The sequence below is a fragment of the Danio aesculapii genome, chromosome 2 (genome assembly GCF_903798145.1).
Source record: "Danio aesculapii chromosome 2, fDanAes4.1, whole genome shotgun sequence".
Classification (NCBI taxonomy): Eukaryota; Metazoa; Chordata; class Actinopteri; order Cypriniformes; family Danionidae; genus Danio; species Danio aesculapii.
The window spans coordinates 15,711,273-15,734,802 of record NC_079436.1 but is presented as its reverse complement, the minus strand read 5'-3'; the positions used below and the strand labels follow the sequence as shown (position 1 = coordinate 15,734,802).

The window sequence follows — 23,530 nt, the reverse complement described above, 5'->3', positions numbered from 1 at the left end:
TGCGGGGGTTTTTCTTTCCGTTCGCCATGTGGTATCAAATTCCATTAAAACAAGTCGAAAGTTAAAAATGAAACACCCAAAATTGCATGAAACTCTGGAGGAAACGCTGGAGAGCCTGGTAATGCGACATAAATTATTTATACTGAAACTTGCCTTCAAAAAGTGCTTCCTTGGTCTTATCCATATTTCTTTGCATGTTGAACACAGGTCGGCAACAACAGGAAATAAAAAAAAAACTGCAACTGTGTTTATTGCGTAAATTTTTTTAACGCTTTAAATATTTCAAATTAATCGCATGCGTTAACGCACTAATTTTGACAGCACTAATTATATTATATTATATTATATTATATTATATTATATTATATTATATTATATTATACACAGACACTTTCAAGAATCAGGTTGCAATTTATCAGAATGCCTGGAAGTGTTAGAGTTACATGTATTAGTGGCGCCCTGAGGGCCTTCACTATGTCACATGAAATTATGTTCCTGACGCAGATCAAACAAGCTCAGGTTGCCTGGCCATGTGGCCCTTTGAATCCAAACTTTGATTCTGCTTTTTCTGACTTTGGACAGATTAGGATGGTTTTTTCAAAGTTGAGTTTTCTTACAGACTATGATGTTGATTATTTGCCACAAAATTGTATGAAAGCTTTTGCCTCTTAAGTCCCACCTTTTAATAGACATATTACTCAATGGCATTCTTGCTCAATCTGATGGTGACGTTACTAGGATGTGCCGTATGGAAGGTCAGTTAGTTTAATAAATTCAGTTATTTTAATTAACAACCCAAAACCATAAACATTTTGTTAATTGGGACTCAGATAAAGTTAAACTAGTCCAAGTCCCAGCATACAAACTGAAGGTCTGACCCTTTGCTGTGAGTGAGTGTTATCTGCCCTTATGGAATTTGTAACATTGGCAAGGCTAAAATAAGAAGCTAACACAGCAGCACACCAAACAGGTCTGAGCCAGCTGGCAGAATGTTGCTAAATGTCAAGAGATAGTTAAGATCCCAAACTCCTGCACACACATTGGCCTGGACCTTAATTATTGCAACCCAGATATGTTTATATAACCATAGGTGGTTAGAGTATTCAAAATCTGTGCTAAATTAAAAGTAGCAATCTTAATACTTAAGTGAGAAAGGGTAAACGAGTATAGAATAAAAGAATAAACTACTCAAGTAGCTAGTTACTAGTTGCTTCTGATCTGCTTTTATACACACACACACTCCAGCCCAAGGCCGCACCTAAAAATTCAGTCCATAAAAATAATGAACAGAACCAGTCCTGCCTGAGTTCAGAAATTGCAGTCCTGCCTGAATTCAAAGTGTATTCTGGGTATTTAGGAAAAGGGATTCTAATTTACATTGATCTCCATTAATATTTATGATATCATATACACCCACCAGCAATAAACTATAAGTGCTTGCACTGCAAATAAATAAATAAATCTAATATGGAAATGTTTTAAACTGGTAATTTGTTGATGCCCTGCCCATTACAGATAAACTTCTTCAATTATTTTATCCACCCGCTCTACATCTGTGCTCGACTTCTGAACTTTACAGCTGGAGACAGATTTATTACAGAATTATTGAATGAATATTTTCAGAATCTCAGACAAAATAAAGGTTTATAAAGGTATATACACATTAATCTATTTTATTCTGAGTGTTTGTGAGATGTTTTTCAAAAGATATTACTTTAAAATGGTCTGCTTTTTCTGTTATGATTTGCATTGCTTGGCCATCGACAATCTGGAAGTACCATCTCCGAAATGGTCAAATAAACAATTTCAAAAAACACAAAATATTTGTATAAATACACCACATATTGGCAATCTAAACAACTACATTCTTGCAAAGTCTCAAAAGTACATGTGGTCCTTAGTTTTGGTGAAACTAATGTGAGTATAGCCATCTGCTTGGCACTAGTGATACACACAAGTGTACAGGTGCTGGTCATATAATTAGGCAAGGCAAGGCAAGTTTATTTATATGGAACATTTCATACACGATGGTAGTTCCCAGTGCTTTACACAAGCAAGAATAAAAGAAACAAGTGTAAGAAAATAAATACAACAAAGAATAAAAGTTATTAAAAACAGATTAAAATGTGTTAAAACAGGTTTTAAAGGAATGGAAAAGAAAAGATATACATAATAGTGAGATCTGTCGGACGTAGCACAGTGCATATTTAGGTAAGGTACAGCTAAACAGATGTGTTTTAAGTCTTGATTTGAATGTACCTAATGTTGGAGCATATGATAGGGTCACATTACCTGTCACACTGCAAAAGTCAGGACAGGCAGCAGCACGGTTGGCTCAGCAGTTCCTGAGCGCACATTGTGGCAGGCTCTGTACTCAACCACATAAAGGTACTGTACGTCGCACTTTACATAACACTGATTCTGAGAGGGGTCATGCTGATGTACAATGCACAAAACCAAAAACCTGCAACCAAAGACTTGATTTGCTTTTTTTGCCAGCAGCCGGGCCATAAAGCATCTGTGTGTCCTGCTCGCAAAGCTAAACTTACAAGTTTTTATTATGTGCCAAGGGAATGGAACTGTGATTTTGACTCTGTGGGGGAGGGTTAGAATGTATTCGACATTACTGTGAACGTACATGAACTGAAAGCACTCTTAGACAATAGAACCTCTTTGTCAATGGTGAAATCATGCTTTGTAAATAATGTCAGTTATGTGAACACCACCTCTCTTCAGCATGTACATGGGGACATAAAGCAGTATCCCCGAGCTGAGGTTATGGTGGAAGTACAAGAACAAATGTACTTGCTTAATGTTGTCATAGCAGACCAATTACCAGTTGATATAATTTTAGGGAGAGACTTTCCAGTGCTTTATAAAATTTGACAACCACAATCAAAGACTCTGATCATTCAGTTGCCAATTTAAATGTGTCATGTCCAGCTCTTACGAGAGCACAAGCCAGGGAAGGTATACAGCCACTGCCAGGCTTGAATGGTAGTCTGTTGGAGGGTGGAACCAAGTGCCCTAGAAAGTCAAGATGCCAGCTGCGCCTTTGAAAACTACCTGGGGACTTCAACCTCTGAGTCTTCAGGGGAGGGCCTCAAAGTTGATGGTTAAAAGGTCTTTAAAGGGGAAATGGAACACTTATTTGTCAAAGCTGAGCCTGAAAAACCATTAATTCTGTGGAATAAAGAGTATGTAGTAGAGAATGGTGTGTTATCTGAGAACAAAGGATGCGTTACATTTATTTATGCCATCTTGTTGTCATCCTTTTGTTCTGCACCTTGCATACAGTGTTCCATGGACTGGTCACCTAGGCCAACAGAAAACATATACATGCATTAGCTCACAATTTTACTGGCCCACAATTTATACCGATGTACATACACACTGCAAAACATATGCCATCTGCCAAAAGACAAGCTGTGTCCCAGCAACTATGCACCCTCTCCCTGTTATCTCTGCACCTTTTAGGGCGGATCACCATGGACATTGTGGGGCTGTTGGAAAAGAGTAATGCTGGACATTGTTACATCCTTGTGGTCAGTGACTACATCACAAGGTATCCTGAGACCTTCCCGCTCTGTTCAATTACAGCACCCAAGATCATCCATGCATTAGGTGTTCTCCAGAGTTGCAATATCCAAGGAAAAACTTACTGACCAGGGAACGAACTTCACATTGCGGTTGATGGGAAAGCTACATAAGCAGATGGGCATCCCTTCCATTAGAACAACTCCATACCACCCACAGACAGATGGACTTGTTGAAAGGTTTAATCAAACCCTTAAGGACATGGTGTGGAAGTTCATTGCAAACATGGGCCGAGATTGGAATCAATGGTTACCATTTGTTCTCTTTACTTACAGAGAAGTACCCCAAGCATCGATAGGCTTCTCACTATTCAACCTTCTTTATTGATGGCAGGTACAAGGACCACTAGACTTACTGAAGAAGATTGGGAAGGGAAACCTGCATTGAAGAGGGAGGAGAAAGGCATTATGACATATGTGCTAGAGATGCGAGACCATTTGGAGAAGTACAGAGAACAAGCCAAAGTAGCCTACTAGCGAAACAGCAAGCACAGAAGAGATGGTACGTCCAACGTGCCAGACAGTACTACTCTTGTTAACACCATCAACTAACAAGTTATTGGCTAAATGTCAAGGACCATACATCATGATCCGCAAGAGGGGGCCTGTAACATATGAAATTCATCATCTAGACAAGGGGAAGTTGAGACAAATACATCACTACGTTAGACTTGTGTAAGGGATACTGGCAGGTACTTCTTAACCCTTAGTCCAGACACTGCTTTTCGAACACATTTTGGACTATTTCATATCACAGCCCTTCTTTTTGGCCTTCATAGGGCACCAGCAACCTTCCAAAGGCTGATGGATAGAGTCCATCAAACTGGGGTGAAAACTGGGCTGCAGCGTATTTGGATGACGTTGCAATTCACAGTAATTCTTGGCCAGAGCATCTACAACACCAACAGACGTTAAAGAATAAGCGAAAGCAGGACTGACATTAAATTTTTGTAAATGTGTGTGGACAAGGCAGGAGGTCAGTTATCTGGGATACCACCTCAGCAATGGATAACTAAAACCACAGTTAGATGAGGTGGAGACAGTTTTCAGGAGCCCACAGCCGAAGACCAAGAAGGAAGAGAGATCATTCACTGGACTTGTAGGCTGGTACAGGTGATTTGTTCCAAACTTTGCCTTCATTGCTGCCCCTCTAACTAACTCACTATCCAAGTCAGTGACAAATCCTATTCCATGGACAAGTGACTGTGAAACTGTCAAAACTGCCAAAGAGAATATGTGTTTCAGTTCGTTCCTGCAAAGGCTTGACTTCTTAAAAAGGTTCCTAGTGCAAGTGGAGGCAGCCACAACAGGGATTGGAACAGTCCTTGTCCAGAGAATTACAGGGGAAATAAAACCTATTGTTTACCTCAACCACAAGCTACTGCCGAAATTATTATATATAGAGTTCAAATAGGCCTAATTTTGACACATACCACTACATGCTTTATCAGGTTGGACTTGGAATGCTTGTATGTTGCAATATCAGTTTATTTTGGTGCTCAAAGCATGCAACGCATTATCAAACTATTCTTTTTGACATCTTAGATTGAATACATATACCGAATGTTTATTTGTGAGGGATTATTTGCCCGATAACTCGCACATCTTCCTAGGCTTCAGCCATCACCTCCCAACTAGAGGCACAGGTAGGATATGCATATAACAAGGTGCCACATTGGAGAGGCTGCTTCACAAGAGACTGCTATTTGTGCATCTCCCTTTTTGTTTAGTATGCACTTGCCATGCAAGTCATGTGAACTAGTAAAATTTTAAAAATCTCATACTTATTACAACTTGACCGTAACGGAGGTGAAACAACTTAAGAGTAAATATTTTTAAATATACTCTAAAAATACAAGTTGCTTAAAAACGTTTTGGGCCTCCCCAAAAAGTTGGTTTATCATTTCTGTAATTTCTGACAAATGATTGTTAACAATTAGATTTGGACAATTTTAATATAATTTCCAACAAACATAGTATAGTGCATTAAATCCCATACACAAATACACATTTTCACTTAAATAATTCACAGATTATTGAAAGCAAATTTCCAAGAAGAAACATGAAAAGCTGCACCTCAAAGTGCATACTATTTGTTCTCTATCTCTCTAAACAAATAAAGGCAAACCATTATTTAAAGATCACAATGAATGCAATTCACAATGAAAATCAATCAGATTGTCCTACTTCCCATTCAAAAAGGAGATAACACATTTTGATGACACAATATGCTACTCATCAAATTTTGCTACCAGTGTAAATTTTAATGTGGAGTAGTGTGATATGAAGCTGTAATATCGCCCTAACCTACCTGATCCCTAACCCCAAAATCAGAACCGTTCAAATACAGTGTTGGTAGCAAAATCTAAATGGATAAAGATAATAAAAAAGGATAAAATGTCAGGTCACCCGCTGAGACAAGTAGAAAAGGAAGCATGCATCTTGTTTTTAATAAACTGTCTTAGTGGATTTATGTGCCATGATTGAAATTGAAATTTATGTGCAGGTTTAGATGTCATTTTGCATGTACCCATCTCTGAGCAAACTATAGAATCTGTCCTCCTTCTACACCTTTTAGTAAATAGATAAAAGAAGCAATGGTGCTTTTCATTGTTCTGAGTTTAAGAAATGAAGCAATCATGGCATGCAGGCTGCTGTGTTTGGATGTAGCTTTAGAAGCTTGCAGGTGCACTTACACAGAATGGATAAATTTTTTATGAAGGGAAAATCCCAGCAGGAGTGGGGGAAAACACACTTGTGAGCATTATAAGGTGTGCTGTGAACTGAAGACCTGGATGAAGGTCAAAGTCATAGTTGTCATTCATAATTCATATGCTTTCATTTCTTTGTCTTTCTATTTATATATAATTATTATTATTATTATTATTATTATTACCACACTGGAGGCTGATTCCCTCTAAAATAAAAATTCTAGAATCACCCCTGGTTTAAGTTAAGTTTTGTCTATATATATATCAGAATCAGAAAGAGCTTTATTGCCAGGTATGTTCACACATACGAGGAATTTGTTTATGTGACAGAGCTTCTACAGTGCAACAAGATAACAGAGACAAGACAAAAAACAGATAATAAATATATTTAAAAAAATAGAAATAAGTAGTGAGTGCAAATATACAGATTGACAAGTGTATGTACCTGTTTATTTCTATATACAATGTTATATGTGCAGCTGCTATGTGCAAATTGGCATGTAAGTGTGTGGTTAAATAAGTGTATATGTGTATAAAAGTGTATGGCAAGTAGTGATGTTGGTTCCACAATTATTATCATTAAGTGTTCATGAGATGGATTGCCTGAGGGAAGAAACTGTTTCTGTGTCAGGATGTTCTGGTGCGCAGTGCTCTGTAGCGTCGACCAGAAGGTAAAAGTTCAAAGAGGCAGTGTGCTGGGTGTGAGGGGTCCAGAGTGATTTTGGCAGCCCTTCTGCTCACTCTGGATAGGTACAGTTCTTGGGGAGTAGGAAGGGTTGTACCAGTGATTCGCTCAGCAGTCCAAACTATTTGACGTAGTCTTTGGAGGTCATATTTAGTAGCTGAGTTAAACCAGACAATTATTGATGTGCAGATGACTGATTCAATGATGGAGGTGTAAAACTGTTTCAGCAGCTCCTTTGGGAGGTTAAACTTCCTCAGCTGATGAAGAAAGTACAGCCTCTGTTGAGCTTTTTTGACAATGGAGTCAATGTGAGTGTCCCACTTCAGGTCCTGAGAGATGGTGGTGCCCAGGAACCTGAATGACTCCACTGCTGCCACAATGCTGTCCATGATGCTCAGTGGGGGGAGAGCAGGGGGGGTTTCTCTCCTGAAGTCCACTATCATCTCCACTGTTTTGAGCGTGTTGAGCTCCAGGTTGTTGTGACTGCACCAAGCAGCCAACTCCTTAACCTCCTGTCTGTAAGCAGACTCGTCACTGTCCTGAATGAGGCCGATAAGTGTGGTGTCATCTGCAAACTTCAAGAGCTTCACAGAGGAGTCTTTTGAAGTGCAGTCATTCATGTACAGGGAGAAGAGCAGTGGGGAGAGGACACACCCCTGGGGGGCGCCAGTGCTGATTGTGCGGATACTAGATGAGAATTTTCCCAGCTTCACCAGCTGCTGCCTGTCCGTTAGGAAGCTGTTGATCCACTGACAGACAGAGGTGGGCACAGAGAGCTGATTTTATTAGGGCAGGAGAAGTTTTGGGATGATAGTGTTAAACGCTGAGCTGAAGTCAACAAACAAGATCCTCACATAGGTCCCTGGTCTGTCTAGGTGTTGCAGAACATAATGCAGTCCCATATTTACTGCATAATCCACAGACCTGTTTGCTCTGTAGGCAAACTGAAGAGAGTCCAGTAAGGGTTCAGTGATGTCCTTCAGGTGGGCCAGCACCAGTTTTTCAAAAGACTTCATGACCACAGATGTTAGTGCCACCGGTCTGTAGTCATTTAATCCTGTAAGTTTGGGTTTCTTTGGGATGGGGATGATGGTGGAGCGTTTGAGGCCGGAGGGCACTTCACACAGCTCCAGTGATCTGTTGAAGATCAGGTTGAAGATGGGGGCCAGTTGGTCAGCAAAGGATTTTAAACAGGCTGGTGTTATAAAATCTGGGCCTGGTGCTTTTTTCCTCTTCTGTTTCCGGAAGACTTGGCGCACCTCCTCTTTACTGAACTGAAGTGCAGGTATGGGGGAGGCGGGGGTGGTGGAGGTGTTAATGGTGGCGTGAAGAGCAGTTCAGAGTGGGTGTGGGGGGTTTTCTCAAACTGGCAGTAAAACTCATTCAGGTCGTTTGCAAGTCGTTCATTGTCTACAGTGCTGGGGGATGGTGTCTTGTAGTTTGTGATGTTTTTCAGACTTTTCCACACAGATGCTGAGTTGCTGGAAGAGAACTGACTCCTTAGTTTCTCAGAATAGTTCCTTTTTGCGACTCTGATCTCCTTTTCCAGTGTGTATTTTGCCTGCTTATACAAGGCCCTATCCCCATTCCTGTAAGCAACCTCCTTGGCCTGACGTAGCTTTCTGAGTTTTACAGTAAACCATGGTTTGTCATTGTTGCATGTGAGTTGAGTCCTGGTAGGAATGCACACGTCTTCACAGAAACTGATATAAGATGTTACAGTCTCCGTGAGCTCATCCAGATCGTTTGCAGCAGCTTCAAAAACACTCCAGTCAGTGAGGTCGAAGCAGACTTGTAGATCCCTCTCTGTTTCGTAAGTCCATCTTTTCACAGATCTTAATACAGGTTTGGCTGTTTTCAGTTTCTGCCTGTAGGTTGGAATGAGATGAATCAAACAATGGTCAGAGTGTCCCAAAGCTGCTCGTTGGACGGAGCCGTATGCATCCTTTATTGTGGTATAGCAGTGATCCAATATATTACTGTCTCTTGTGGGACATGTAACATGCTGTCTATATTTTGGCAGTTCACGGGATAGTTTTGCTTTGTTAAAATCCCCGAGAATGATTAAAACAGAGTCCGGGTGTTGTTGCTCTATCACCGTGATCTGATCAGCTAGTTTCTGTATCGCCAGGCTCGAGTGCAACACTGGAATGTAAACACTGACGAGGATGAACGAGCAGAACTCGCGCGGGGATTAAAAAGGCTTACAGTTAATAAACAGTGCTTCGAGATCTGGACAGCACATCTTCTTTAAAACTGTTACATCTGTACACCACCTTTCGTTGATGTAAAAGCACGTCCCGCCACCGCGCGATTTCCGCGTTGATTCTTCGTCGCGATCCTCTCTGAACAGCTGATAGCCCGGTAGGTGAAGCGCGTTGTCTGGTATGGTGTTGTTCAGGCAGGTTTCCGTGAAACACAGAGCAGCTGAATGCAGAAAATCCCTGTTTGTCTGGGAGAGCAGAATGAGTTCGTCTATTTTGTTGGGTAGAGAGCAGAGATTTGCCAGATGGATGCTAGGCAACGCGGTCCGAAATCCGCGCTGTCTGAGTTTCACAAGCGCGCCTGCACGCTTTCCTCGTCTGCGCGCTTGAAAGCGTTTGAGTAGCACTGCGGCTCCTCCGACTACAATGTCCAACAGAACATCAGATAAATCCAGGTATGCAAAAATATTTGGTGGAGTATGTGCCCGAATGTCCAACAATTCGTCTCTGGTGAAACTAATTGTAGGAATATGACTCGAGACAGGACAAACTAACAAAAACACAAACACTACTGCAGAGCACGACACGGAGGTGGCCATCTGTGCCATCTTGGTACATATATATATATATATATATATATATATATATATATATATATATATATAGTTTACATATATTTTATATATATATATATATATATATATATATATATATATATATATATATATATATATATATATATATATATATATAGTTTACCATCAGAATAAAAATTCTATGAACAAAATCCATTTTACAAATTCAGTACTTGATTGTCCTCCATATTCATCAATGTCACAGGTTCTGGGCTTTCAAGTCCTCCCACCACCCCAACACAGAGTCCAGTTCCACCGATCTTTGCTATGGAGACATGCAGTCATGTTGAGCAAGTGGAGGAACAATGCTCCCGCTCACTCTCATCTACCCCTGACACAGGTCAGCGCTTCAGCCTGAGCACCTCCACCACCAAACCCCCTATCGCCTTGTACACCCTTAACTCTACCTCATGCCAGGTGAGTGAAATACTTCACATTTGCTTTCTGGGCTTTTCAATGGTTTCACATCTCTCCCCTAGTGAAGCAATTTTTAAATGCACTGGCCTCACCAAGATCAACTGTATGTTTAAGTTGCTAAAGGAAGGCTCACTGGTTTGAGAAGGGACAACATCTATACATAGAATACAACCCATGCCTTCATCATTATTTCTTTGTTACTATTCAAATATGTTCAATGCATAAATAATTTTATACCAGTCACAGACCAAAGTGGAATATCAAATCATGGTAATGGTAAATATTTAAGGTCTTATAGGATTCAGCTTGACGTTACATAATAATTCATGGTTCTATTTTTAATGAAAACATTATTCTGGCTAATGAGTATGGACCTAACACAGATTGTCCAAGTTTTTTTGAAAAAATATTTCTTTCACTATCTTCTCAACCAGGAAATTATTAATTGCAGGAGACTTTAACTGCACATTATCTCCAAGCCTAGACCACTCAACAGGTCTAGATACAACACACATACAGTCTAGAAGAAAGATATGGGACTTCATTAAAGAACTCAACTTATGCGACCCATGGCGAAGATTACACCCTACTAAAAGAATATATGCATTCTGTTCCACAGTGACGAAGGGCCACTCTCGTATCGATTATTTTTTAATCTCTAACAATCTTTTTCCCAGAGTAACATCATGTCAGTATGATCCTATTGTCATTTCAGATCATGGCCCAGTGTCAGTAAATAATTTGGAAGAAACTCATCGTTGGCACTTACACCCAAAATGTGTACAGATAGATATCTTCTTTGAAAATAACAAAAATGAAACATCAGCTACTATAAGATGGGAAGCATTTAAGGCATACATTCGAGGCCAGATAATTAGTTACACAAGTTCAAAAACCAATAAACTTCAATTGAATTACATTTATTAGAAAAATAAATTAAGTTTGTAGAGGAAAAGGTTTATTCAGACACATCAAATACTATACACCATGAACTTCTTAAACGTAGGGCTCAGTACAACAAACTCTCTGCAATAAAGGCTGAAAACAGCTTAATAAGATTGAAACAATATTTCTACGAACACACAGAAAAGGCCAGAAAATTATTAGCATGGCAAATAAAAATAATGGAGACAGAAAAAGCATTGAAAAGTATTGAAACACTAAATGGTGAACTAAAATCTAATCCTTTAGAGATAAACAATGCTTTCATTCTGTTTTATAAAGAGCTCTATAAATCTGAGTCAGCACAATACATTGAAGACCATGTCCAGTTTCTTAATGATCTTCAGCTACCACGTATATCAGAAGATGATAAAAGTAAAATCTTAGAATCCATATCAAACCTAAAAAAATGGTAAAACAGCAGGCCCTGATGGGCTACCAATCGACATGTATACATTTTTTAAAAATAAACTGGTTGGTCCTCTTAAAGAAATGTATTTTGAATCATTTAAAAATGGATTTTTACCACCCACATTAAGAAAACCTGATAAATCTCCTACCAAATGCGAGTCATATAGGCCAATTTCCCTGCTTAATACAGATGCAAAGATCATTGCAAAAATTTTGGCATCAAGACTGGAAAAATGCCTTCCATCTATAATAGGTTTAGATCAAAACGGTTTTTATCAAAAATGGTCAGGCTACTCATAATATCAAAGGTGTTTTAAATATCTTGTATGAAAAGAGGGAAGCCTCGGACACATGTATACTATCACTCGACGCAGAGAAAGCTTTTGACAGGGTAGAGTGGAGTTACATGAATGACGCATTGACTCATTTTGGTTTCGGAGACTCATTTCTTTTGTTGGGTAAAAATATTATACTTCAAACCAATAGCTGAAGTTAAAACTAATAATACAATATCAAGACCTTTTAATGTATACAGAGGCACACAGCAAGGATGCCCTTTATCCTCAATGCTTTTTATTTTAGCACTAGAGCCCCTAGCAGTTACAGTCAGAAGCCACTCTATTATTAAGTGTATTACAATTAAAGACCACGATCATCGAATAGCACTATATGCAGATGACTCTATCTTTTTTCTAACAAGGCTTGAGAAGTCAGTACCAGCATTGTTAAAGTTGATTGATAGATTTGGAAAGTTCTCTGGCTACAGAATCAACAACTCCAAATCATCCATTCTTTTTTTAAACACTCAAGAAAAAAGTAAGCCACCAATTGAACACCCATTTACAAACGCAGTTAATGGCTTTAAATATTTAGGAATAATCATTACCCCTACAATTGACAGGTTAGTCCCTACTAATTACAACCCAGTCATAACGAATCTGTAGATAGATGGTCCACGCTAGTTTCTCTGTTTGGCCGCATAAATATTATAAAGATGAATATACTTACCAAATTTTTGTATTTATTTCGTTCTACTCCACTTTCCCCTCCACTAGGTTTTTTTCCAGTATGAATTTTTTTTTTACTAAATTCCTTTGGAACAATAGACGTGCAAGGCTCCGACTAACATTGTTATACCTTCCCTATGTCAGAGGAGGTTTGCGAGTACCCAATTTGCAGTGGTATTATTGGTCTGCCCAACTAGCTAATGCCACCTATTGGTTTTTACCTCAGCAACTATCTTGGGTACAAATAGAATCAACAATAGCAAAAGGGATGGATATGGACATGTATTTGTACTCCGATTTATATAAAAATTTTAAAAATACCACAAAAAATCCATTTGTTAAAAACACCTTAACGGTATGTAATGATGCTCATTCTTTACTAGGAAAAGTCCAGAATCTTTCTTATTTTTCCCCTATCTGGGGAAACAAAGATTTTAAACCAGTGAAAAATGATCTTGGCTTTAAACAGTGGGCATTAAAAGGTATCACAAAGATTGGGGACTTATTTGAAGGAGACACACGGATGTCCTTTAAAGACCTTAATGAAAAATTTTGAATCCCAATGACGCATTTTTTAAATACTTGCAGCTATATTAAATGTCAAGCAAAACTACTCACTAGCTAGACCTCCACAAACTGAATTAGAAAAAAAATTATGTTTTATCAGAAAACAAGTGCTCTAAAGAAAGATTCTAAGAAAGATTCTTGGTGTACAGATTTACAATATGACCTGACAGTTTTAGAATGGCGCCAAATATGAGTTAAAGCCCAGAACTTGTCAATTAATACTAGATTTAAAATGATCCAATATAACTGGGCAATGCGCACCTATATCACACCTGAAAAACTAAACAGAATTAACCCAAACATCCCAGATATATGTTTCAAATGCCAAAAACATAAAGGAACATTCCTTCATTGTATCTGGGAATGTGAGGTGATTAAGATTTTCTGGCAAAACATAATTCAATTCAATTCAATTCACCTTTATTTGTATAGCGCTTATACAATGTAGATTGTGTCAAAGCAGCTTCACATAAAAGGTCATAGTAAATTTGAACAGTGTAGTTCAGTTTGTAGTGTTTAAGTTCAGTTCAGTTTAGCTCAGTTCAGTGTGGTTTAATAATCACTAATGAGAGTCCAAATACTGAAGAGCAAATCCAACGATGCGCAGCTCTATAGATCCTGAACCATGCAAGCCAGTGGCGACAGCGGAGAGGGAAAAAAAACTTCACTAAATGGCGGAAGTGAAGAAAAAAAACCTTGAGAGAAACCAGGCTCATTTGGGCACGATCATTTTAATTTGTCCGCTGGCCAAACGTCTTGTGCAGAGCTGCAGTCTCAGTGGCGGAGGCTGGAAGCTGGCCTCAGCGAAGACTCGTCTGTCTCTGGAGCGTCACAGGAATCAGTCTCGTGTTCTCCACTCTTCCATGACCACCACAGTAGCTGCTCAGGATACGGCCTGGTCCAGGATATGGAAACCTTGGGATCATCTCGTCGTTGGTCTTGGATCGAATCAGTGACTCTGCATAGTCTAGTATCCCCATATAGGAATAGGAAGTATCCCCAGGTGGAAATGGAGAATAAAGAAAATAATTTGCGTAGCTGGTGTTCATAGTGTATATAAACTAGATGCAGATCCTGTGTGGAAGCCCCCTAAGTGGTGCACTAAGTGTATGCTTTACTGAACAGATAGGTCTTTAATCTAGTTTTGAATTGGGAGAGTGTGTCTGAGCCTCAGACGTTATCTGGAAGGCTATTCCAGAATTTAGGAGCTATAAATAAGAAGGCTCGACCTCCTTTACTTGACATTGCTATTCTAGGTACTACCAGAAGCCCTAAGTTTTGAGACCTTAAAGAGCGAGTTGGATTGTAGCGAGACAGAAGATTGGTTAGATAAACAGGAGCTAGATTATTTAAAGCTTTTTGTGTAAGAAGCAATATTTTAAATTCAATATGAAACTTAACAGGCAGCCAGTGTAAGGAGGATAAAATTGGGGTGATGTGATTAAATTTTCTAGACCTGGTAAGAACTCTGGCAGCTGCATTTTGTACTAATTGAAGTTTGTTAATAGAGGATGCAGGGAAGCCAGCAAACAGTGCATTACAGTAGTCCAGCCTAGAAGTCATAAAAGCATGGACTAGCTTTTCTGCATCTGAGATGGATAGCATACTTCGTGACTTAACGATATTTCTCAGATGAAAGAAAGTAGTTTTTATGACATGGGATATATGATATTTAAAAGTTAAATTGCTGTCTAATATGACACCCAGATCTTTTGGATGCCATCTCTCCAAGATGGCGCCGATGACGATGGCCGCCTCCGTGTCGTACTCTGCAGTAGTGTTCGTGTTTTTTTTAGTTTGTCCTGTCTCGAGTCATATTCCTACAATTAGTTTCACCAGAGACGAATTGTTGGACATTCGGGCACATACACCACCGAATATTTTTCCATACCTAGATTTATCTGATGTTCTGTTGGACATTGTAGTCGGAGGAGCCGCAGCGCTATTCAAACGCTTTCAAGCACGCAGACGAGGAAATCATGCAGGCGCGTTTTTGAAACTCAGACAGCGCGGATTTCGGACCGCGCTGCCTAGCATCCATCTGGCAAATCTCCGCTCTCTACCCAACAAAATAGACGAACTCATTCTGCTCTCTCAGACAAACAGGGATTTTCTGCATTCAGCTGCTCTGTGTTTCAAGGAAACCTGGCTGAACAACACCATACCGGACAAAGCGCTTCACCTACCGGGCTATCAGCTGTTCAAAGCGGATCACGACGAAGAATCAACGCGGAAATCACGCGGTGGCGGGACGTGTTTTTACATCAATGAACAGATGTACAGATGTAACAGATGTAAGCCTTTTTACTCCCCGCGCGTGTTCTGCTCGTTCATCCTCGTCAGTGTTTACATTCCTCCGCACGCGCAAGGCAAGCCTGGCGATACAGAAACTAGCTGATCAGATCACGGTGATAGAGCAACAACACCCGGACTCTGTTTTAATCATTCTCGGGGATTTTAACAAAGCAAAACTATCCCGTGAACTGCCAAAATATAGACAGCATGTTACATGTCACACAAGAGACAGAAATATACTGGATCATTGCTATACTACAATAAAGTGCATTCCTACCAGGACTCAACTCACATACAACAATGACAAACCATGGTTCATTGTAAAACTCAGACAGCTACGTCAGGCCAAGGAGGTTGCTTACAGCAATGGGGATAGGGCCTTGTATAAGCAGGCCAAATACACACTGGAAAAGGAGATCAGAGTCGCAAAAAGGAACTATTCCGAGAAACTAAGGAGTCAGTTCTCTTCCAGCGACTCAGCATCTGTGTGGAAAAGTCTGAAAAACATCACAAACTACAAGACACCATCCCCCAGCACTGTAGACAATGAACAACTTGCAAACGACCTGAATGAGTTTTACTGCCGGTTTGAGAAAACCCCCCACACCCACTCTGAACTGCTCTTCACGCCACCATTAACACCTCCACCACCCCCCGCCTCCCCCATACCTGCACTTCAGTTGAGTGAAGATGAGGTTCGCCAGGTCTTCCGGAAACAGAAGAGGAAAAAAGCACCAGGCCCAGATTTTATAACACCAGCCTGTTTAAAATCCTGTGTTACCCAACTGGCCCCCATCTTCACCCTGATCTTCAACAGATCACTGGAGCTGTGTGAAGTGCCCTCCTGCCTCAAACGCTCCACCATCATCCCCATCCCAAAGAAACCCAAACTTACAGGGCTAAATGACTACAGACCGGTGGCGCTAACATCTGTGGTCATGAAGTCTTTTGAAAAACTGGTGCTGGCCCACCTGAAGGACATCACTGAACCCTCACTGGACTCTCTTCAGTTTGCCTACAGAGCAAACAGGTCTGTGGATGATGCAGTAAATATGGGACTGCATTATGTTCTGCAACACCTAGACAGACCAGGGACCTATGTGAGGATCTTGTTTGTTGACTTCAGCTCGGCGTTTAACACTATCATCCCAAAACTTCTCCTGCCCAAATTAACTCAGCTCTCTGTGCCCACCTCTGTCTGTCAGTGGATCAACAGCTTCCTAACGGACAGGCAGCAGCTGCTGAAGCTGGGAAAATTCTCATCTAGTATCCGCACAATCAGCACTGGCGCCCCCCAGGGGTGTGTCCTCTCCCCACTGCTCTTCTCCCTGTACACGAATGACTGCACTTCAAAAGACTCCTCTGTGAAGCTCTTGAAGTTTGCAGACAACCCCACACTTATCGGCCTCATTCAGGACGGTGACGAGTCTGTTTACAGACAGGAGGTTGAGGAGTTGGCTGTCTGGTGCAGTCACAACAACCTGGAGCTCAACACGCTCAAAACAGTGGAGATGAAAGTGGACTTCAGGAGAAACCCCCCTGCTCTCCCCCCACTGAGCATCATGGACAGCATTGTGGTAGCAGTGGAGTCATTCAGGTTCCTGGGCACCACCATCTTTCAGGACCTGAAGTGGGACACTCACATTGACTCCATTGTCAAAAAAGCTCAACAGAGGCTGTACTTTCTTCGTCAGCTGAGGAAGTTTAACCTCCCAAAGAAGCTGCTGAAACTGTTCTACACCTCCATCATTGAATCAGTCATCTGCACATCAATAACTGTCTGGTTTAGCTCAGCTACTAAATACGACCTCCAAAGACTACGTCGAATAGTTCGGACTGCTGAGCGAATCACTGGTACAACCCTTCCTACTCCCCAAGAACTGTACTTATCCAGAGCGAGCAGGAGGGCTGCCAAAATCACTCTGGACCCCTCACACCCAGAACACTGCTTCTTTGAACTTCTACCTTCTGGTTGACGCTACAGAGCACTGCACACCAGAACATCCTGACACAGAAACAGTTTCTTCCCTCAGGCAATCCATCTCATGAACACTTGACGATAATAATTGCGAAACCAACATCACTACTTGCCATACACTTTTATACACACATACACTTATTTAACCACAGACTTTACATGCCAATTTGCACAAAACAGCTGCACATATAACGTTGTATATAGTAATAAACATGTACATACACTTGTAAATCTGTATATTTGCACTCACTACTTCTATTTTTTTTTAAATATATTTATTATCTGTCTCTGTAATCCTGTTGCACTGTAGAAGCTCTGTCACGAAAACAAATTCCTCGTATGTGTGAACAAACCTGGCAATAAAGCTGATTCTGATTGTATCTCTAATTGTACCTCTAATTGTAGGTCGAGTTGTGAGATCTGTGTACAGGATTTAGGCCCAATAAGTAATAATTCTGTTTTGTCTGAGTTTAAGAGAAGATAATTGTTGGTCATCCAGTCTTTAACATCTTTAATACACTCAGTTAGCTTGGACAGTTTAGACGTCTCGTCAGGTTTAGTTGAAATATATAATTGAGTATCATCTGCATAGCAGTGAAAGCTGATCCCATGTCTTCTAATAATGTTTCCCAGGGGTAGCATGAATATTGTAAACAGCAAAGAGCCTAAAACTGATCCTTGAGGCACCCCGTATTTTACTGGGCTGATTTGTGAACACTGTCCATTAATATTCACAAACTGGTAACGGTCAGCTAAGTATGACTTAAACCATTGTAGGGCCTGTCCCTGGACACCTGTAGACTTTAAGCGATTAATGAGGATACCATAGTCAATGGTGTCAAATGCCGCACTAAGATCGAGTAGAACTAATAGCGTGTTGCACGCTTGGTCAGGAGCTAAGAGTAAATCTTATTCTAATTTTCACTAATGCAGTTTCTGTACTGTGATGAGCTCTGAAACCTGACTGAAACACTTCAAAAACATTGTTCGTCTGCAGAAAGGAGCATAATTGAGCAGAAACAACTTTTTCTAGTATTTTAGATATAAATGGAAGATTTGAAATAGGCCTATAATTAGCTAAGTTGCTGGGGTCCAGTTGTGGTTTCTTAATAATAGGTTTAATAACAGCTAACTTGCAAGGATTTGGAACATGGCCTAAAGATAAAGAAGAGTTGATAACGTTAAGAAGAGGTTCTCCTATAACAGGTAGCAATTCTTTCAGTATTTTTGTTGGAATTGGGTCCAATATACACGTAGCTGGTTTAGAGCTATTTATAATTTTGTCTAGCTCTTCCTGTTCTATGATTTTAAAGCACTGTAGGTTATTTAGATTCAGTGGCGTGTTTACTGGATCTGAAGTATAAGGCGGTGCAGAAAGTTTAATATCTCCTATTTTCTGTCTAAAGCCTTCTATTTTATCACTGAAAAAATTCATGAAGTCATCACTACTAATTTGCGGTGGAACATTTTGTTCCAAAGATGACCGATTATTTGTTAATTTAGCGATGGTGTTAAATAAGAATCTAGGATTGTTATGATTATTTTCTATCAGTTTGCGGAGGTGCTCAGCCCTGGCAGATTTTAAAGCCCTCCTATAGCTGGACATACTGTCTTTGTACGCAATTCTAAAGACTTCTAAATTAGTTTTTTCCATTAAACGTTCCAGGGTACGGGTTGCTGTTTTGAAAGCACTGGTATGACTATTATACCATGGTGTAGTTTTATTCTCTCTAGCCTTTTTTAGTTTGATGGGAGCCACAGTATTTATAGTGCTAGTAAAGATGGCATCCATACTGCTGGTTACTACATCAAGGTCATTTGCGTTTGTGGGTGCATTTCGAAGTAGAGAAAGATCAGGTAAGTTATTTATAAATTCATCTTTGGTGGATGGAACAATAGTTCTACTAGGGCGATATATCAGAGCGGATCTGCTAATTTCAGTTAAACACAACTTATATAGTAAGAGGTAGTGGTCTGTAATATCATCACTTTGTGGTATAATGTCTACATCAATGACCTCAATTCCATAAGACAGAATTAGATCTAGTGTATGCTTTAGGCGATGGGTTGGACCAATAACATTTTGCTTTATCCCTAGTGAAAGTAATAAGTCCATAAACGCGAGCCCTAATGTGTCGTTAGCGTCATCTATGTGGATGTTAAAGTCTCCTACAATTAGTATTTTATCAGTTTTAACTAGTAAGTCAGAAATAAAATCAGAAAACTCTTTTAGAAAATTGACATAGGGTCCTGGGGGTCTATTTATGGTGATTAGAGCAAGAGATAACATAGGTTTTGGTGGAAGGACAACATTAAGCGCTAATACTTCAAAGGAGCTAAACATAAGTCCGTTTCTCTGATTAACATTAAGAATATCACTAAAGATTGACGCAACTCCACATAATAACATTAATCTCCTCAATTATTTTAAAACCAATTCCAGTTACACCTGAAATGTGTGCGTTGGGTTTATTCCCCGTAAGTTTGTCATTACCAGGTTATAAAACTAAAACGATTGATATGTGTCTTGTTATTGCAAGGCTTTTGATAGCACTCTATTTGAAGAACATAGAAAGTCCATCGATTGATCACTGGCTGAAAGATTTGACACATTGAATTGCACTGGAAAGAATCACCTACAGTATAAAGGGCAAATTAAAGGAGTACCATAAAATTTGGGATCTGTTTATACAATTTTTGGATCATAACTATACAATGGCACAAGCAAATACCTCTCACGCTATTAGTTAATTGAATGATATATGTATATGTGTATTTTTTTATGTGGAATACAGTATATGTTTTTCTTTGCCTTAGCCCATGTATAACAATACATTTACCTGTTCAACTGAATCTGGATGCTTTGGGGGAGGGAGGGGGAAGAGTTAAAATGTAAAAAAGTGTATTTTCATGCTAAATTTCAAGTGTTTTTTCTACAATAAAAAAAAAATGTTAATAATAAAAATGCAGAAGTTTTGCTACGGTTACGCCTTCCGTCCACACTATCCCGCAGTTTTGGAGCTTTTTGAAAATGCTGAAGAGGCTGTTTTCATTTTAAAACGCTGCTGCTCTGAGTCAGTGTGGATGGGGGATAACTGAGACATCTGAAAACGGAGGCATTCCAATTGTATGATTGGGGCTTTTCCCCTCAATATTAACTAGCCTACACTCTTACTTCTGAGTTCAGACTTAACAAGTTTGTAATGGAACACAAACTCAAGGACACGTCGGGTGAGTTTTTTCAAAGGGAACAGTGTACTTTATAACATCATTCACATCACCCTGGCTACTTTGTTTCACTATTTAAACATTCATTCTTTCATTCAATAATTTTATTTTCGGATTGGACCCTTATTAATCAGGGGTTACCACAGCAGAACATTGCACATGTTTTATGCAGCGGATGCCCTTCCAGCCACAACCCAACACTGGGAAACACCCGCACACTCTTTCATTTTACACACATACACTATGAGGCTTATTCAATTCACCTATACCACATGTCTTTGGACTGTGGGGGAAACTGGAGCAGCCAGAGGAAACCCACGGGAAGACAGGGAGAACATGCAAACTCCACACAGAAATGCCAACTGACCCAGCCGGGGCTTGAACCAGCGATCTTCTTGCTGTGAGGCAATCGTGCTACCCACTGCGCCACCGTTATGCCCCCCAATGTACATTATAGGCCTAATTTTCAAATGCCAATGCATAAAAAACTATTACTGATGGAATCATTAAAGGGGACCTATTATGCAAAAATCTCTTTTATAAGGGGAATTATTATACACAGTTGTGGGGCAACAGTCTGTAAATATAACCAGCTTCTAATACTAAAAATGTATTCCTTTTATTTTTTTATAAACACACTTAATAAAGACAGTCTGCAGAAACACTTTGATTGACATTCTCCCTGTGTCATAAGAGGGAGAAAGCCTCTCCCATTAGTGATGATCTCTTCCTCATTAGCATAGGACATTTTTGAATCCGCCACTATGCTGACACGTTGGCATTTGTAACTCTGCCCTCTTTGGAAAAAGGGCTCTGAGCACAATCTCGTTTGAATTTAATATGAGTCACCAAAATGGGACAATTAGGATCAAAGCCTAAAAGGAACAGTTTCAAAGAGTTATAAAACATTATTTGTGTGGCATTTTGAGTTGAAACTTCACATACACACTGTTCGCCATGTGCAAGTGAACTTCACCATGTACTGCTTGTTGCTACGATTTGTAGGATTTTGTTCTTTGAAATAGGGGTGGGCGATATGACCTAAAATTAATATCACGGTATTTTTCATCTTTTGAACGGTGACGGTATAATATCACGGTATTACTTTCAATAGCAAAATAATATACATCTCAAGGAAGAACGGACATAAGAAAGTCTCACTTCTATCGCTCTTTAAAAGTTTTGGTTTGGTTCATTGTAAATGCTCAGTCTCGTTATGAGCTGATCTTCATTTCTCTGTGTTGGTGGAATAAAGCAGGCGAGTCAGCCGCACCAATTTATGAGCAGACAGAGCAGGATTCTCATGATGACCATCGGCGCAATTCCGCTCTTTGTTATGAGCTGTAGTTTCAGTGTAAACTTAGTAAAGGTGAGTTTCTTTGGCGATGATGTCTACAGTATTCGACTTTATATTTAGCAGACATTTGCGCTGAACACGCGGTGAATGCAACGCATCGAGATTCGGGCACCTTCTCCGAAAACCCTCGATTGATCTCAGCTGGCGGATCAACATTTACCTCATGTCATGATCGCTGTCATCTGTGCCATTATTATTATTATTATAACTTTAGGTGAGGTTTCAGGATTGTATAGAAAAACAGAATAAACTAAATAAAAGGAATAAAAGGCCTGCCCTGAGTATTTTCCACTTAAATTACAAATTTAGATTACAAAACGAAAACACTGAATCCTTTTTATAACCAGCATAGGCTGTTATTATTTTAAGCTTATTTTAATAAAGCAGACCTACTAACTCAAATCAATAGCTCCACAGAAAATAAACATTTTTAACGCACCGCTGTAATTTCTATATCCCAGTCCCTTTATCAACATTTTTTAATACAAGTCATTATTTTAAAGATTATGACTTGAGAATATGATTTTACCTCAGCGCTGCACTTTTCTCCTTCCCCCTCGCGCTGAGTTCAGGTGACGGAGTGTTGTGAAGTTTGTGAATATTCAGTTTCAAATATGGAATCTTTGTTAACTGTATAATCAAAATTAAAAGAGCAGCCTATTAGAAATATTCGAAACTGAATATTTCACTTTTATTTTATTTATATTACGATTGTATTTAACAGACCAGTTTGTGTTTTGGCCGCGGCATATAGCGGACCCTGAGGCACATCGCTTCACCTCAAAGTTTATTAGTTATTCTTTTTTTTTGTAAACTGACCGACAAAAACTAGGCAAGGAGAGTTTAAATACTTCACAACACTCCGTCACCTGAACTCAGTGGGAGGGCGAAGGAGAAAAGTGCAGCGCTGAGGTAAAATCATATTCTCAAGTCATAATCTTAAAAATAATGACTTGTGTTAAAAATGTTGATAAAGGGACTGGGATATAGAAATTACAGCGGTGCGTTAAAAATGCTTATTTTTATATATCTGCGCGGTTAACCGACATACCGCATGATTTCTTCCATTACCGTCACAGCCCTAATTCAGACACACAAATGCTCCCAAATATATTATGAGGGTGCATAGATTAAATTTCGGGCGCTCATGCGACCAAAATGGTTGCAATTTCGAGCCCTGTAGTATAAGGACATGTATTCAGACCACAACTGAATGTTGGAAGAAAATTGAATGCCTTATTATTTAGAATTAGCTATTATTGATGTAAATGCAGCCGTTCAAGGCGCATAATTGATTTATACCGGTATTGACGGTATTAGAAAATCCATGTCGTGGCGCATTGTCACACCGGTGATGACTATGACACCGGTGTACCGCCCACCCCTACTTTGAAATGCAGAATTCCATTCCTTTTTAATGGCTACATCTGTAAGTCAAGTAACATGCATTACAACACACTGTAAAATCCAAACTATTTAAAGAAATGTACTGTACTG

General features: G+C 39.6%; 1 protein-coding gene across 10 annotated transcripts in view; it reads left to right on the top strand.

Moving 5' to 3' along the window:
* The window catches only part of prkag2b (protein kinase, AMP-activated, gamma 2 non-catalytic subunit b), an 82,527-nt gene that overhangs the window by 32,047 nt on the left and 26,950 nt on the right, over positions 1-23,530 (top strand). For 7 of the 10 annotated variants that reach the window (XM_056473536.1, XM_056473543.1, XM_056473530.1 and 4 more), the window contains one exon: positions 10,037-10,248. The exons of 2 other annotated variants lie outside the window; for them this stretch is intronic. In XM_056473536.1, coding sequence (XP_056329511.1) covers positions 10,037-10,248 — 212 coding nt within the window. The remainder of the gene's footprint in view (positions 1-10,036; positions 10,249-23,530) is intronic. One more of the 10 variants, XM_056473566.1, reaches the window with a different exon arrangement.